Source organism: Amyelois transitella, chromosome 3 (assembly GCF_032362555.1).
Source record: "Amyelois transitella isolate CPQ chromosome 3, ilAmyTran1.1, whole genome shotgun sequence".
NCBI lineage: Eukaryota > Metazoa > Arthropoda > Insecta > Lepidoptera > Pyralidae > Amyelois > Amyelois transitella.
Genome location: NC_083506.1, coordinates 9,980,081 through 9,995,245, shown reverse-complemented (window position 1 = coordinate 9,995,245; position 15,165 = coordinate 9,980,081). Strand labels below are relative to the sequence as shown.

General features: G+C 34.7%; 2 protein-coding genes across 8 annotated transcripts; one reads left to right on the top strand and one right to left on the bottom strand.

Annotated features, from left to right (window-relative positions):
• Window positions 1–23: 23 nt before the first annotated feature.
• Window positions 24–7,657, top strand: LOC106140142 (trans-1,2-dihydrobenzene-1,2-diol dehydrogenase). 6 transcript variants are annotated; one of them, XM_060948135.1, is made up of 7 exons: window positions 24–158; window positions 502–560; window positions 3,608–3,815; window positions 4,412–4,703; window positions 5,464–5,710; window positions 5,993–6,143; window positions 6,486–7,657. In XM_060948135.1, exons 2-7 carry the CDS (start codon window positions 543–545, stop codon window positions 6,587–6,589), a joined length of 1,020 nt encoding a protein of 339 aa, XP_060804118.1. In that variant the 5' UTR covers window positions 24–158; window positions 502–542; the 3' UTR covers window positions 6,590–7,657. The 6 variants fall into 6 exon arrangements, with proteins under 6 accessions (XP_060804118.1, XP_060804122.1, XP_060804131.1 ...); XM_060948139.1 differs by having other exon boundaries at window positions 53–325; XM_060948148.1 differs by having other exon boundaries at window positions 55–206.
• On the bottom strand, window positions 7,646–15,125 carry LOC106140141 (ornithine aminotransferase, mitochondrial). Of its 2 annotated transcripts, none has more exons than XM_013341679.2 (10): window positions 14,995–15,125; window positions 14,105–14,217; window positions 12,629–12,767; window positions 11,117–11,285; window positions 10,589–10,729; window positions 10,150–10,309; window positions 9,774–9,901; window positions 9,455–9,532; window positions 8,905–9,043; window positions 7,646–8,462 (listed from the first exon to the last, which is right to left on the bottom strand). In XM_013341679.2, exons 2-10 carry the CDS (start codon window positions 14,205–14,207, stop codon window positions 8,296–8,298), a joined length of 1,224 nt encoding a protein of 407 aa, XP_013197133.2. In that variant the 5' UTR covers window positions 14,208–14,217; window positions 14,995–15,125; the 3' UTR covers window positions 7,646–8,295. The 2 variants fall into 2 exon arrangements, with proteins under 2 accessions (XP_013197133.2, XP_013197132.2); XM_013341678.2 differs by lacking the exon at window positions 14,995–15,125 and adding an exon at window positions 14,358–14,473.
• Window positions 15,126–15,165: the final 40 nt, after the last annotated feature.

Genomic DNA, 15,165 nt, shown 5'->3' with positions numbered 1-15,165 from the left:
TAGTTCTGTGACTGTCACTGTCAGTTAGTATGTCAGTCAGTAAATAGCTTTTCAATTTCAATCGTTTTCATTTTCATTTCAATTCATTTTTCTCACTTATTTGATGAAGTGTGGAGTAAGATATTATTTCTTGAGTTGCCTAGGCATCTAATCAGACGGTTGGTGCTTCTTTAAATTCATGTTCAGTTATTTCGACAATATATTAAGTATCAATTTATTAAAACTTCAGAGTTTGCTTAACATATTACTTTATTCACTAACAAAGTGTGTGTGTGCACTAATGATTTAATTATCTATTTTAATTTATAACGTAAAGTACATAAGGGTAAGTGGTTCTTGTCCTACAATGTAGGTAAATGAGTCTTCATGCAAATAAAAAATGGAACCAATAATTTACTCTTTCTCAAAATTGAAATTAAGTAGTTATTCTGTAAATTATATATTATACAATAAATTGTTGCATGGACTGTTCCAATAATATTGAGAAAACTATGTTTTCAGATCTTCCGAAGTTCTTGTCAGAGAACTGCAGTTAATCAAAAATGTCTGAACAAGAAAATGTAAGTGTTATTTCTTTTTTATATTCTTTTTGTATATTATTTTAATTATTAATCTATCCAGCTGAACCTGGCTGTAAAGCCTAATGAGACTGCTGGCTCTGTTTACTCCTCAAGGATTAAATCATGATTCTTGTATTTAAATTATTATAGTAGAAGCTGGTGTTAAGCAAACTATTGACAGTAAAAACTTTTATCATATTTTTCATAGCATCAAAGTAATAATTACATGCTAGCTTTGAAGCCAATAGGAAGGAATAATCCTATAAGGAAAAAAGTTTTGATAAGAAAAAATAAAAAAAAAGATTTTGTTTCAATACCATTACATATTTGAAGAGTTAAGCTTGGTTTGATGCTTATAAACCTAAATATAAAAATTATGATTTGAAAAGATTCACAATATTTCAAATCAAAATTGTTTTCTTTAGATATTTGGGTCTTAACAATTTAAAACACTTTAAAGGCTTACTTGAATAATATAAATAAACTTTGTAATTGTAATTGAAGCATTAACAAAAATAAGAAATAATTAAAATATGATTTATCTTAAAAAATCACAAAAAAAAATGATCATATAAAAAATAATGATCTTGAAATATATTTGAATTACAAAACTTATTAATAATGAAGCTTGATATTATGCTGCAAAGATTTTGTCTTTCTTGCTAACAGAAAATTTGTAGGATCACTTGAAATTTTCAACTTTACTCATAATGAAGTCAAAACTAATAATAACTTATAAACCTCACTTTTTCAAAACCTTTGGCTTTAACTTTTCACAATGCTTAGTTTTTCTTTATAATACTGGGCAAACTTCAACTATCAATATTATGTTTCTTTATATTCATATAAAAAATATTCAACCTTGTTTAATTGCATCATTATGTGAATAATGTAGTTCATTCCATTTATGGAATCTAGTATAATATTTTCTTCAACTTCATACATATTTTGATTGTTGATACAGCCCCTTAACATGTCATGTGTTAGTGTGACATTGAAACCACACAGATAAATGTTTGCCTTGTAATGTAGTGTATGTACTACTAGGCACTCCATTTTACAATTGACTTGGATTATCTACGCTTAGTTTTATCATTATTTTATTAAGGATTAGTAATAATAGTAAAATGTAATTCTATTAGGCTTTTTAAAGTATTTTAATTGTTCATATTCTAAAAAAAATTGCATTACCATTATAATTCGTGATATAATTTGACGACTAATATTATTATAATACGTAAACAATATTATTTTCCCGGCATAGTTAAATAGGACCACTTTATTTATTTGTAGTTTCTAATCCGTCCGCCATCAGTCTATACGATCATAACCAAAGAATGTTCATTCCTGGATCAGGTCATACATAACTCGTCGTATCTATATAATTCCGTTAACAAGAGAAACATTCTGCGAAACTGCACGCTTCCTGACAAGTAAAAAAGTAGACGTTACTCAGAAAAGATTTTAGTTTTTAACGCGCTACACGCTCATACATATATTTTAGTTTTAATTCTCGGGTCGACTGGCAGAAAAAATCATATGGCAAGTCGAAACAGCTATGGCAGTCATCATCCTTCTCCTAGCTTTTTACTTTTGCTTGCGTTCTCACCTTTCTAAAAAGGAGCCCGAGGTGCGCCCATGCATTATCTTTGTTCTAAAAAAACCGTAACTGTTCGTATTTGAAGTAAATAATCGCGTTAAACTGAGTAGCATACCGCGGTCTATTATTTCATATACTTCTCTTATTACATAATGCAAATGATTCTTAAGCGGCCCAGAGCGTTGCTGTGCGAACTGCGGTGTTCCCAGCTTCGCTAAGCTCATCACCACCTACACATCTCACAAGGTAGCCCGGCTCGGTCCACCTAAATCGAGAGATCCCGTTAATATCCGTTATATCTCGCGGTAATGTCGGTAAATTCCCTCTTACATCCCTAGACCACAAAAAATCTAGATATAACAAATTTCAAATCACTGTTACCAAATATTCAATTACCGAACAGATAAAACGAAATGCTGACAGCAATTCCTATACTTTTTTCTTCAATATGTTTTTACTGTACAGACAATTACTGAGTTTAATTACTTCCGTAAATACCTAAATATTCATTGTCACTGTTAAGTCATCCGTTTTTCAGGTTCATTTTTATTGGCTTCGTGAAACTGAATAGGTCTCCACTAACGGATATATTTTATCTTTTTAAATTGACGGTTCAAAACGGCGACCATTGAATAAAAAGGGTTTATATAACAACTCCTGTAATATTTTTGTCGTGCACAGTTAATCAAGCCTAATTAACCTCGGGCCGAGTGCTCATAAAACGTCACAAAAACAGTTGGAATAACACGGCTCGACCAATCATACTAGTGGAAACAAAATGTGCTTTGAACGCGCTCACATATGGCTGTAACGGTCCTATAAATATCACGAGCGTTATGTCCACCATGGACAGTTCAATTATTACAGACTGTGAAGTAAATCAGCGAGCAATTTCAGCCAATGATAAATCACAGCGCTAGATGAAAACCTGAGATAGCAAAAGTGGGTATTATTTTTTGTACGGTTATCAGAAATGATAATACAGAGTACATTACTTCAACTTTTTTATCACTGCTGTTTAGTTTTAATTTGAAATTGGTATAGTATTGAACTGCTGATGTTTTATTATTGTAGTTATCGCCTATAAAGTATATAAGGGATCGCATTTCACAAGGTGTTTCTGTGGAGTGGGCAGAATATTACACCTGTGTGGTATCTGTCTTGCACGCGTTTAGTGATCTCAAGAATTTAGGTCAACCTATACCTAATTTGATTTAGATCCTATATACAAGTGTCAAAAATACGTGCATTTATAAACCTGAAAAAGTAAGGCCAACCTGGAATTTGTGGTTTGTGTTTGAAATATTTAAAATGTCTTATCTCATTATCAGATGATTGAGTTACATTACTTGTGTTAACTATTATCAGCTCCATCGATCACCGTCACGACTGACAGGTGCTAATTTTCCGACGAATTATAAATCGATCGCAACATTCGTTTTTCCAGATGGGGTTTCAGTTGAAATGGGGTATAGCCGGCGTGGGCATGATAGCTCACGATTTCCTGACAGCGCTAGGCACACTTCCCCCCGAACAAAACAAAGTGGTAGCTATAGCTGGCAAGGACTTGGAAAGAGTGCACAGATTGGCGACGCTCCATAAAATCGGCACATCATACGAAGGCTACGAGTCACTGGCGCGTGACGACGCTATAGGTAATAAACACTATGCTAATCACCCCCCATTGTTTTTCAGTGTACTCATAATAGAAGCATTTGAGCGAGAACTAATTATGACAACATATTACCAAGCCTTTCAATCATCTGCGTAAAATAGTATGCACATACATGTAACATAGTACCGTATACCTATTTTACATTTTTTCGTAAAGCTGGATAAGGAATTATTAATAAATCTTCCTTCAATATTAGAAACTGAAAATTTGGAAATGAAAACACATATTAATTTATGCAAACTATTTAAGTAATAGTTTCTAAGAACATCAAAAGTGCTAGCAATTATTCATAAGTAGTCTTGTGCTACAGATCCCATCTTTTCTCAAATTACCAATAACCAAAACAATTTATTTTAATAGTTCTAGCTGCTATTTTTTATATTGCTTTTAAAATAGCTCGGCTGTGAACCAATGTGTCTGTATTGCGTCAGTTTTTCATCATGTGAAGTATAGGCATACCAACCAATAAAACATTTTTCTGGAAAACAATGCTAAATGAAACTGTTTACTTTATTTTTTTATCTTTCTAATCTCTTATTATCTCGTTTACAAACCACGGCATTTTTATGTTTGCAGACATTGTATTCGTGAGTGTACTTAACTTACAACACTATGAAATAAGTAAACTAATGTTAGAACATGGCAAACATGTTCTATGTGAAAAGCCGATGGGCATGACGAATAAACAGATGAAATCATTGGTGGATCTTGCTCGGGAGCGGAGGCTGTTCCTCCTGGAGGGAATGTGGTCCAGGTTCTTTCCAGCTTATGACGCTTTGGACAGGCACATATCGTCTGGTGGCCTTGGTGACATTTATCACGTCAACGTACAGTTCGGGGTGGAAATTAACGACATTGAAAGAAACCTGTAAGACTTTCTCATTCTTTCGTCAGATGGTCTTTCATCTAAGCCATAACATCTGTAAACTTATAACTATGATGTCTGATTATAATGCTTAATTTACAATTGCTTTTATTTTGTTACGAATCTAATACGTCACTTAACAGATCCAATCATTACATTATAACATTGATATCACAATTTACTAAAGAAACTAACGTAAAATCATCGAAATTGTTAATAATTCGTTTATTATCTCACCTCATATTAAAACTTCTAATTAAGTCGAAAATTTTGTAAACAACCTGTCATATCGGCCTCTTTTTGACAGGCTTTCTGTATTCATCCCTCGCTTTATGCAAATAAAGACGCACTGACATACACAGACGACATTTTCAATTATCTCTATTAACCAGGTTGAAAATGTCACGCATTCGTTTTGTAAACACTTTTATTATGACTAGACTAGAAGATAATAGTTGTCATTTTGTCAGTTTTTTTTTCGCGCAGACATCGCTTTTCAGACATGTTGGTTTAAATCTAACTGTGAGAGAACTGAAACCAACTCAATACAAAAATTACAGATTGAAAATATGACCTCGAAACAAGTTTCTTTTTCTTTCCGTCTCTTTTAATTTTTATATCTATTAAGGATAATTATAAGAACAATTTATTTTTCCATTGGAAAAGGATGGAGGGGGTATTGAAATAGTTCAAGGTCATTTTTCTTATCCGTAGCTTGCCTGTTTCTTTTTCAGCATGATTATATTTCTATGATATTTTCTAGGATGAAAGATCTCGGCGGTGGAGCGGTGTTAGATTTAGGCTTGTATATGCTTCAGCTAATCCAGTTTATATACAAGGAGGCTCCTACAGATATCGTGTGTACCGGGCACTTGAGTAAAGCTGGCGTGGACGAGTCTATTTCGTGTTCGCTGAAATACAAAGATGGCCGAACGGCGACCCTGTCAGCGCATACCAGATCCACGATGCCTAATAAAGCTGAAATTGTTGGCACTAAAGGAATTGTAGCTGTAAGTGTAAATGATTTAATTTTAATAACTTCTTCCACTGCCTCGAATTTTGTATTGATATATTCACTTGCTATTTCACAAACTTTAGTAATGCTCTCCTTTACATTTCATACTTCCCGAGAGAAGAACAGGCAATATTATTTAAAAAATCTCATTTAATGGATTAAGTTTTTTTTTGCTTATAAGCAACTTGACTTCAGGTGACCAACTGGTAAGTCAGTTTCGGATCTGATGAATGATTAATTCATAATCTTAATTGACAGCTGCAATATTTACTTACAGCTTGACTACTTTTGGTGCCCCACTGTGCTAAGGTTGTCAGGAGCAAACATCACCGAGTGGACACTCCCTAAGGGCAAGTTTAAGTTCCACTTTCACAACAGCGCCGGCCTAAGTTACCAGATCCAGGAATGTTGGGATTGCATTAGTAAAGGTTGGTTCTCTCTTGATATTATTTTATCTTTAAAAAATTTGATGTCATTTTCATTTAGCGTTTTGAAATGAAATGAAATAAAATTTTATGTTCTGTAAAGTTTGTGTGTGGTGTTAATATTTTATACCATGCCATCTAATTATACATATCCAGACCGTTTAGAATAATAAAAGACTATAAAAATGGTAAGGATGCTGGTAAACTTGTCGTTGTAACTGATAGTAAGTTTTCATCTTATTTGACGACGATAAATTATCCCTAGCTTCACGAGTAATAAGACATTTTTTATCCCTTCAAATCTCTCCCTTCTTATGAAAATGGTAACAAATTCTCTTGTTCCAGGTTTGACGGAGAGTTCAAAAATGACTTTAGATGAAAGTGTACTTATATCGAAACTAACGGACACAATGAGAGCGCAACTAGGAGTTTTAGAGAATGGACTTTAATTTATTAATAACATATTTATATTAAAATAATTATTGCCAGTATAGTATAGTTGAACCGAGTATTATAGACTATGATGCCTTCGCTTTAATATATTTATACAACCTGTAAATTGATCTGTCAACAGCTAGATAATATTTACATACATACATACCATCACGCCTGTTTCCCATTGGAGTAGGCAGAGACTATGGATTTCCACTTGCTACGATCCTTACAGACCTCTCCCGCTTCTTCCACACTTAAAGAGTAGAGCTTTTCATGCATATTCGAAAATTACGGGTACCCCTAACATCTACATTTTTCATGACATTAGAAATTTGGTCCTTCAAAGTTCGACGTGGCCGGCCCAGTCCCACTTTTACAATCAGCTCTGCCTTATAAATTCCTTTCGTTAGTCTGTCTTCATCCATTCTCTCGACCTATATTTACCTCTGTTGTAAGTTATGACAATAAAAAATTTTAACGAAAAAAAAGAAAGAAGTCTTACAAATATTTAACTTTAACCGTTAATTATCATAAAATCGTCAAAACACAGCAAAACCTAAGGCTAAACCATTTCTTTTTGTTTCAATAATTCATTGACTTTTTAAAGCATCGAATTTGGTATTAATATTGACAGAATTGAATTGTAAATGCACAAAACGACAACATAATTTTAATACTTAGAAATATTAAATTTTTGTGTATATTAGTTATGATACTTTTCAACTTAGACGTTATACATTTCTCATCTATCAATCATTTTCTTTGTAAGGTAAATAGCCTAATGACTAACAGACTTTGGTCACATCAATTTTAGACCGTACAAAATATGGAATGTTATCGTTTTTACTTTAACCTGAGCTATTGACACATCATTTAACAGGCGAAATTTGTGCCAGTAAAATTAACGGGAACAAATGACCTTGAGATTGTGATAGTAATTTAAAAAGTATCAAACTGTTCTTAAGATAAAAAGTAGACACTACACACAACGCGAGCAGTATTTACCTCAGAACTGTGATGTCATTGTGTGTTGTGAGACGGTTGTTATAATTATGATCAAATAATAAACGTTATTGCACAAATATTGATTTTATTCGTATAAAAATATGATATGCTTAAAAATTATAAACATTATACAGTCAAGGAACTCACAGTCTAGGATAGACAAAATCATGTAGTGCCATTTCTGGCCTTGTAACTGAACAGTGGTTCCACCCATATGCGACACCAGTGTGACTAGACTGAGAATTTATTTTGCCATCTAAAGTAATACAGTTATAATATCTGATATGTTATAATTGTAAAATGATCACATTGTCAGATCACTTGCTCATTTTGCCAGCAAGAGCAATGCATGGATATGCTCGCTCCAACATAAAAAAAATCAGAGCTAGCAACGCATTTTATCACCAAGATGTTATTCTCATCTTGTACTCGACGCAGTCGTAAAGCAGTGACGCGATAAGCTGTCACATTATTTGATTTATGGCCGTTCTATCAAACTGTTCTTCACTCACTCACATCGAAGTAATAAGTACTCACTAACGCAGTGCTTATTATTTCCATGAATATAGACAAATATTTTTCTTTTTAAACCTTTTGCAATATCTCCGATTACATTAAAGAAACAGTTCTGCACGTCTTGAACGTTTCTGTCCTTTACATCCGCAATGAGGGCTGGTAAAGGCATCTGGGCTTTACGACTATGGAATTGAGTTGTTTATTTGTTGAACTTCTCAAAGACTCCACGGATGATGGCGGCTCCCTGGCGGAGTTGTTCCTCGGTGATGACAAGAGGAGGGGCCAATCTGATGGTCTGCCCGTGCGTGGTCTTGGTCAACAAACCGGCATCACGCAGCTTCAGAACTAAGTCGTATGCCGGATAATCTGAAAATATCAACCATTCTGTAGAAGACTTTGAAGAGTTGCTCTTGTGTGTAATAAAGTATGTTGTACGTTCGTAATAATAACTTACAATTTTTATACAAAGTTACTTATCTAAAACCATCGAAGGTTAATGCTGAATTTACAAAGCTATTTCTGTGCACAACCATCGCAATGTTTTCCGAAAACCGGCCCCAGTTATAAGGTTACTGCGAAAATTTCGAACCATCCGTTTAGTAGCAGTAATACTCTAAAAACACTCTTTCATGCCATAATAACTATCTAAGCTTAGTGGTTTTGGCTGTGCGATGCGACATTTGCCGTATACATATTTTTATTATTTCTGAGTTAAAACGTTAGTTGACTACGCGCCTCCGTAGAGTAAGATTATATAAAAAAGTTAATTGATGTACAAAAAATATAAAGATACTATAGCTTAACATACTTTCATGTACGTCAATGGCGAACATAAGCCCCTTGCCCCTGATGGAGGTGATCATGGACTTCGGGATCTTCTCCAACTCCTCACGCAGCACCAACTCGAGCTTGGCCGCTTTTTCTGACAATTTCTCTTCCAGTAACACCTAAGTAAAGATTGATTTCTTAATTATTGTCATTCCGATGTTACCAGAATGTAGTTTCGGATAGTATCATAAAGAGGTATCAATCGAACAACCAAATTAAATCTCCAATTGATCTTTCGGGAATTGATGGCAAAAACAATAGACAAATGGTAGGTTAGTAAGTACATCAACCAGTGCTTTTAAGATGAATATCGTGTGTGTGCATTCAACTTAAAAATCGTTCGTTTCGTAGGTACAAGAATGAAAATAACTTACTACTACTAACTAATAACCACCTAACTAGACACGTAAATAACAAGTCCTCATATATGATCGTGAACATAAATAAATTTTATGTACTTATGCTCAACTTGGTACTTACAGACAGATAAGTAATCAATTATACAGATAACTATTCAAAAAAATAATTACCTTTATAGCTTCCATAGCAACTGCGCATGCCAAAGGATTTCCGCCGTATGTCGAACCGTGGGTTCCGGGAGTAATTACCTGAAGAAACGTAATAATATTATTTAATTAACATCACGCAATGCCAAAAGCACGACCTAGGAATTAACACACTCACTCTTCACAGATAATTATAAGCTACTCTATAATACCTAAATAACCTGCCCTAACTACATTCCTTCACAAAGACCAAAATCGATATTGATAAGTAAAATCTACTTACGTAAAAAAATAGGTAGACTAGTACCCTATGCTCTTTGAAAAAGATTGAACCTATACTTACATTCATGACTTGATGACTAGTCAACACAGCTGAGACAGGCAACATGCCGCCGCTAAGCGCCTTGCCCAGGATCACGATGTCCGGCTTCAGACCCTCGTGGTCCACCGCCAGCAGCCTGCCGGTACGACCTGACACAAAAACATACTGTTTATGTACCTCTAATTTCCCACACCATTATTGCGTTGACATCCGAAAAATACGTTGGCTATCCGGACAATTTAAATGTTTGCGAAAACTGATTTTAAATAACGAATATTTTGAATTATTTCATTTACTTACTTAGACGAGAGCTCCAAAACTCACGATCTGACTCAATGAAATACGTTCAAGTATGCTAAAGTTCGGGTTAATAAGATAAGCATAGGTATATATTTACCTAATCCAGCTTGGACTTCGTCATCAATCCACAGCACATTGTACTTGGTGCAGAGTTCCCGAACCTTGCGCAGGTATCCGGCGTCGGGGATGATGACTCCGGCCTCGCCCTGTACCGGCTCCACGAAGAAAGCGGCCACTGTGGGGTCTTGTAACACTTTCTGTAAGTAAATAAATATGTATCAAATTGCGTTCGCTTCCTAGAATAGCTATTAGACGTTAGCATGGACGTTAGCTAATAGGAAGTAAGCAAAAAAAGGACACGTGTATGACGCCGACGAAGTGTTAATGGTCGATTACAATTGGGTAAAAGGAGATTTAAGCAAGAGCGCAAAGAAATCTATGCCGATTTGTTTTAGTCTATAGCAACAGTACAGTAACCGCTTGGCATCGATGTCCTAATATTTTTACTAGTGAGCTTGATTGTCTTGTTTACTAACCTCCAAAGCTGGAATGTCATTGTAAGGAATGAGTTTGAACCCGGGCATGAAAGGTCCGAACCCACCATAACAGCTGGGGTCCGAGGAAGACGAGCACGCCGACAGCGTGCGACCCCAGAAGTTGCCTGTTGCGAACACAATCTGAAAAAAATATGTTTCATTAGTCGAACACGTTTAAAAGGAAATCCTTCGTCTAAGATTTTCCAATTTTAAGCCAACTTCCCTAATGAGAGGGAAATAACCCAATAATGATGATGCTGACATTGTCCGGTTGCCTGTTCTTTTAGGTGCCAATGTCCAACAAAGCAAACTTAAGTTTAACCTACATGATTCTAACAACACAGGACAGTATAAGTAGGTACTGTCCTGTGTTGTCACCTAACATGGATCATATAGTGTTTAAACAATCGCTTGATTACCGTGTCTTACTGTCGGGAAACGCTAAGTGAAATTATTAGACAGCTATTTATGTCTCAAAAAAGAAAAAGATTAAAAAGTTTATTGGACAAATCAGAAATAAGACACTACCTTCGCCTGGTTCTCCGGGATCTTCTTGACTTCATATCCCCACTTGCGCGCGATCTTGCAGGCGCTCTCGCCGCCCTCCACGCCCGTGTTCATGGGCAGCAGACGGTCGTACCCTAGCAGTTCAGTCATGAACTTCTCATATTGGCCCAGTTGGTCTGAGTAGAACGCTCTGTAAAATTAACGATTTAAATATTTACAAACCATTTTATATAAAAACAATGAAGTTACATGACATTTAAACAACTCGATAGTAACCTGATACATATGTAAGTACCTACCAACTACATATACAGAGTATTCACGAAATCGCGAGCGAATATTCTTTTACTTATTATGAACTTCGAATAGGAAACATTTTAGATAAGCAAAGTCATATTAGGTAGGTAACTGAATACAGACTCTATTTTATCTGTAGCCACCTTCGACCATATATGATTACCAAAGGAATACCTTGCCTTATCATCGCAGCTGACAAGTACTAGGTAGGTACCTTACCAAGATATAAGTATTTTTTTACTGACTCCAATCAAAGTAATAAGTAATTAGAAGATAACATTGTTTTCATATGAAATAGAGTGCAGAGCACTTATCATCATCACAAACAAAAATAAATATGAATTGAAAACAATTTCTACGCTCAGTAATTCTATATTTAGCAACAAATGATGTAATTTTTCTGTTTATCCGTCGATTCTCGTATCAAGAGTCTATTAAACATAATAAATTATCAGTTCACGAACTTGGAATGGAATATTTATAGATTGATAAGTGTAAGTGAAGGGCCAAGTCAATAATGGCTCGTTTCTGTTGACCACTGCTTAAACTTAATTAGGGCCCTAGATAATATTTACATTATCTTCGAACTTGTATTAGCAGGATACATACAATACACTTACAATTTGTACGTACATATTTATAGTACGTCTAGACTTTAGACACATTAAAATTTTTTGTTTAGTCCTTGTTTGCCTCGAGACTTCATTTAATTATTCCAAATTTCATAAAGAACGGTTTAACCGTGAAAACGCAGCAGATAAAATTTCATTCTGGGTGAATTTCAGCCATTTCCATTCCCGCGGGAATTTTACGAAATCCTATCTCCTCTCCTTGGAGTGTATGTCGACATGTCAGTCAATCAATTAGTCAGTGTCCTCTTTTATATATCAAGATTACAGTAAGTATCTTGCTAAAAGGATATCTAAGTATTTAAATAAATGTGGAAGGTAGGTACCTACTTATCGTCCAGAGATAATAACAACAAATATAAACATCAAGCAGTATTCACCGATTTTAATCGGAGCTGGTCATTAGAGGTTATCTTATGACAACAAACAGACCGGCTCGACCAAGTCGGGTTTGACTGATGACTGACCTTTGTAAAGCTGGCGAAATTTTATAGTCGAAAAACTCGCCTTTGGAAAGATCCAAAGGCGAGGTTTTTTCTTGCTGTAGGACCCCATTTTTGGTAGTTGAGCCCGATTCATCGATCCCGCTACAAAATTAATTACTTACCTCGATACAAGAGTCAGTTTTTCAGCCTGCTTCTTCAAAGCTGCCACAATCCTGGGGTGGCAGTGTCCCTGGTTAACAGCGGAGTAAGCGCTCAAAAAGTCGAAATATTTCTTTCCTTCTACGTCCCAAACGAACACGCCTGGAAAATCATGAACTTATATCTTTAACTTCGTTATTAGGTTTCGCTGGCGTCATTTGGTTAAAGTTTTAAAAGGTTGCCATTCGACAAGCTAATACCTACTTGGATTTTTTTTTAACTTTATGTAAGTATATTTGCACTTGCATTTTAAGGTTAGATATTTCGCAATCGGGTCCTAGATATATAAAAGGTCGACCGCTTATTATTTAACAAGGCAAGATTAAGGTACCTGCTATCGTTTAATTATTTTCATGCTTAATCTTATGATGATAAGACAAAAGTATAGAAATACAATAGTAAATACAAAAGTATAGAAATAAATGAGTTGCTCCAGTTTGTAGCTCAGTTGAATTATGTGGATTAAAATATATTACCTATCTACAATTAAACATGATATGTCGGATGTTTTATTAGTGCAATAAATTGATAACAGCCAGATTTAAGAATTCAAACACCAGGTAAAGAATAACCTAATACTTAGCGTGCAGGCTCACCTACTTAATGAATACATTACAGTACCTACCTAGGTATGCTTGGGCAAAGACCTAGAATTAATTCAATGTTTGTTTTAATTTTTGTCCTGCATCGCATTTAATCGCATGTGCCCATGAAACCAGTTCAATTTCGGATATCTACGCCAAAACATTGATTTCGCTACAAACTTGACCAAACGCAATATAAGCGCGATGTTTCAATGGGAGAACGACAAGCGATATTAACTATGAAGGTGGACAAGTTGACCTTATATCTTTGATAAGCGGCGCCCCAATAACTGATAAACTTAAATATGTACCTATGGGATACATTCATAACACATTACCTATTTAACCAGGCCCAGAGTAAGATTGAGCCTTATGTTATGGGATACTATTATATATATTAACTCCCTAGCACTGCTGTCTTCTTGTTATTTTGTGTTGATATTTTTAATATGTATCCTTCATATTGAATGGCAAAGCCTCCGTACTAGGTTCCACTGAAAATCAGCGCATTGTGTAACCTCATCATACACATGCATATGCTGAGTGGAAACCCATTTGGTCGCATCATGTATTTTATTTTTTATTTCTATGTTTAAGAATGAAAATGTTGTGTTACATCTTGCGCCAAATAAAGATTTTTCTTTCTTTCTTTCTACTAATCTAAACGATAGTAGGTATATCTTACTACTTACTAAATGTAATTTTCTTCAGCGACACTACACTCCCTGGACGACCCTTGGGTCCACGATTCTTATGATATGAACTATGAGAGCAAATACCTACTTACGAGTAATAAAAGGAAACAAAAAATAATAAAAAAAAATATAAAAAATAAATAATAAAACAAAAATTTACCTTCGCCTCTGGACAGGGCTACGGGCACAGGAGCGTAGTTGCGGCATCCATATTTGTCTTCGAGGGCAAAGATTTCTTGCGAGCTAAGTTTTTGCTCCGACATTATGTTTAATCTGTAAATATTAAAAATATACTTTAAACAATGTAACAGAAACTGGAAATATTATTATAAGCCTAAGTTTATTATTGTTAAATGGTAATTAGTTCCTAAGTACATAGTTGGACTATTAAAGGTATAGTTTTGAAGGATTACTTGAATTTTAAAAAATCACAGCCGATGGGTGCTTTACTTCTATTGAGAAAGAAACACTAAAATGAATAGAAGTTAATTGAATCTGTCTTTTATATATCTACCTAGGTTGAAAACAAACATCGTAAATGAATGAATTTTATCTTCGAGTTGAGGCATTAAACTCATTTAAGATGAACAATTAATTAAGTATATTTACTTCAATGCAATAATTGAAAATAATGTTAGTAATTTATCATTAATGACACGATAACTTAAGTACAATAGTAAAATCAAATAGATATTTACTACCTACATCAACAATTTATTTCTAGACGTAGGTATAGGTACGTAGATATATACGATTAGCAGGCTATTAAATTTCTTAATAAATACTCCTCCTACTTATACTATACTCCTATACTATAAATGTATTGATTTAAATTGTTAAGATGCCAGGGCCCAGCAACTAGCAACTAACCACAACCCGGAAATCACGAGATAATCTTGATTAATTGAAACAGAAGTATTCTACGTTTATAAAACAAGATTAGCACTGTACCTAGTATCTTTTATATGGGTGATCAATTCAATCATTAAAAGTAAAGCACAGTTATAAATATTCTCATTATGATTCATGCAAATATCGATTTCAGCTGACCTTAAAAGCAGATGTAAGTTCAGGGTCTCGGCGGCGCGTGGACTCCGGTGCGGAGATGTGACTGTGTCCAAAATAGTCCAACGACTGGTTGATTTATAGCTGGACGTCGGAAAAATACTCCCGCGACGTTAGGTATTTCATTCATAATTACACATTGTTACGTCAGTTGAG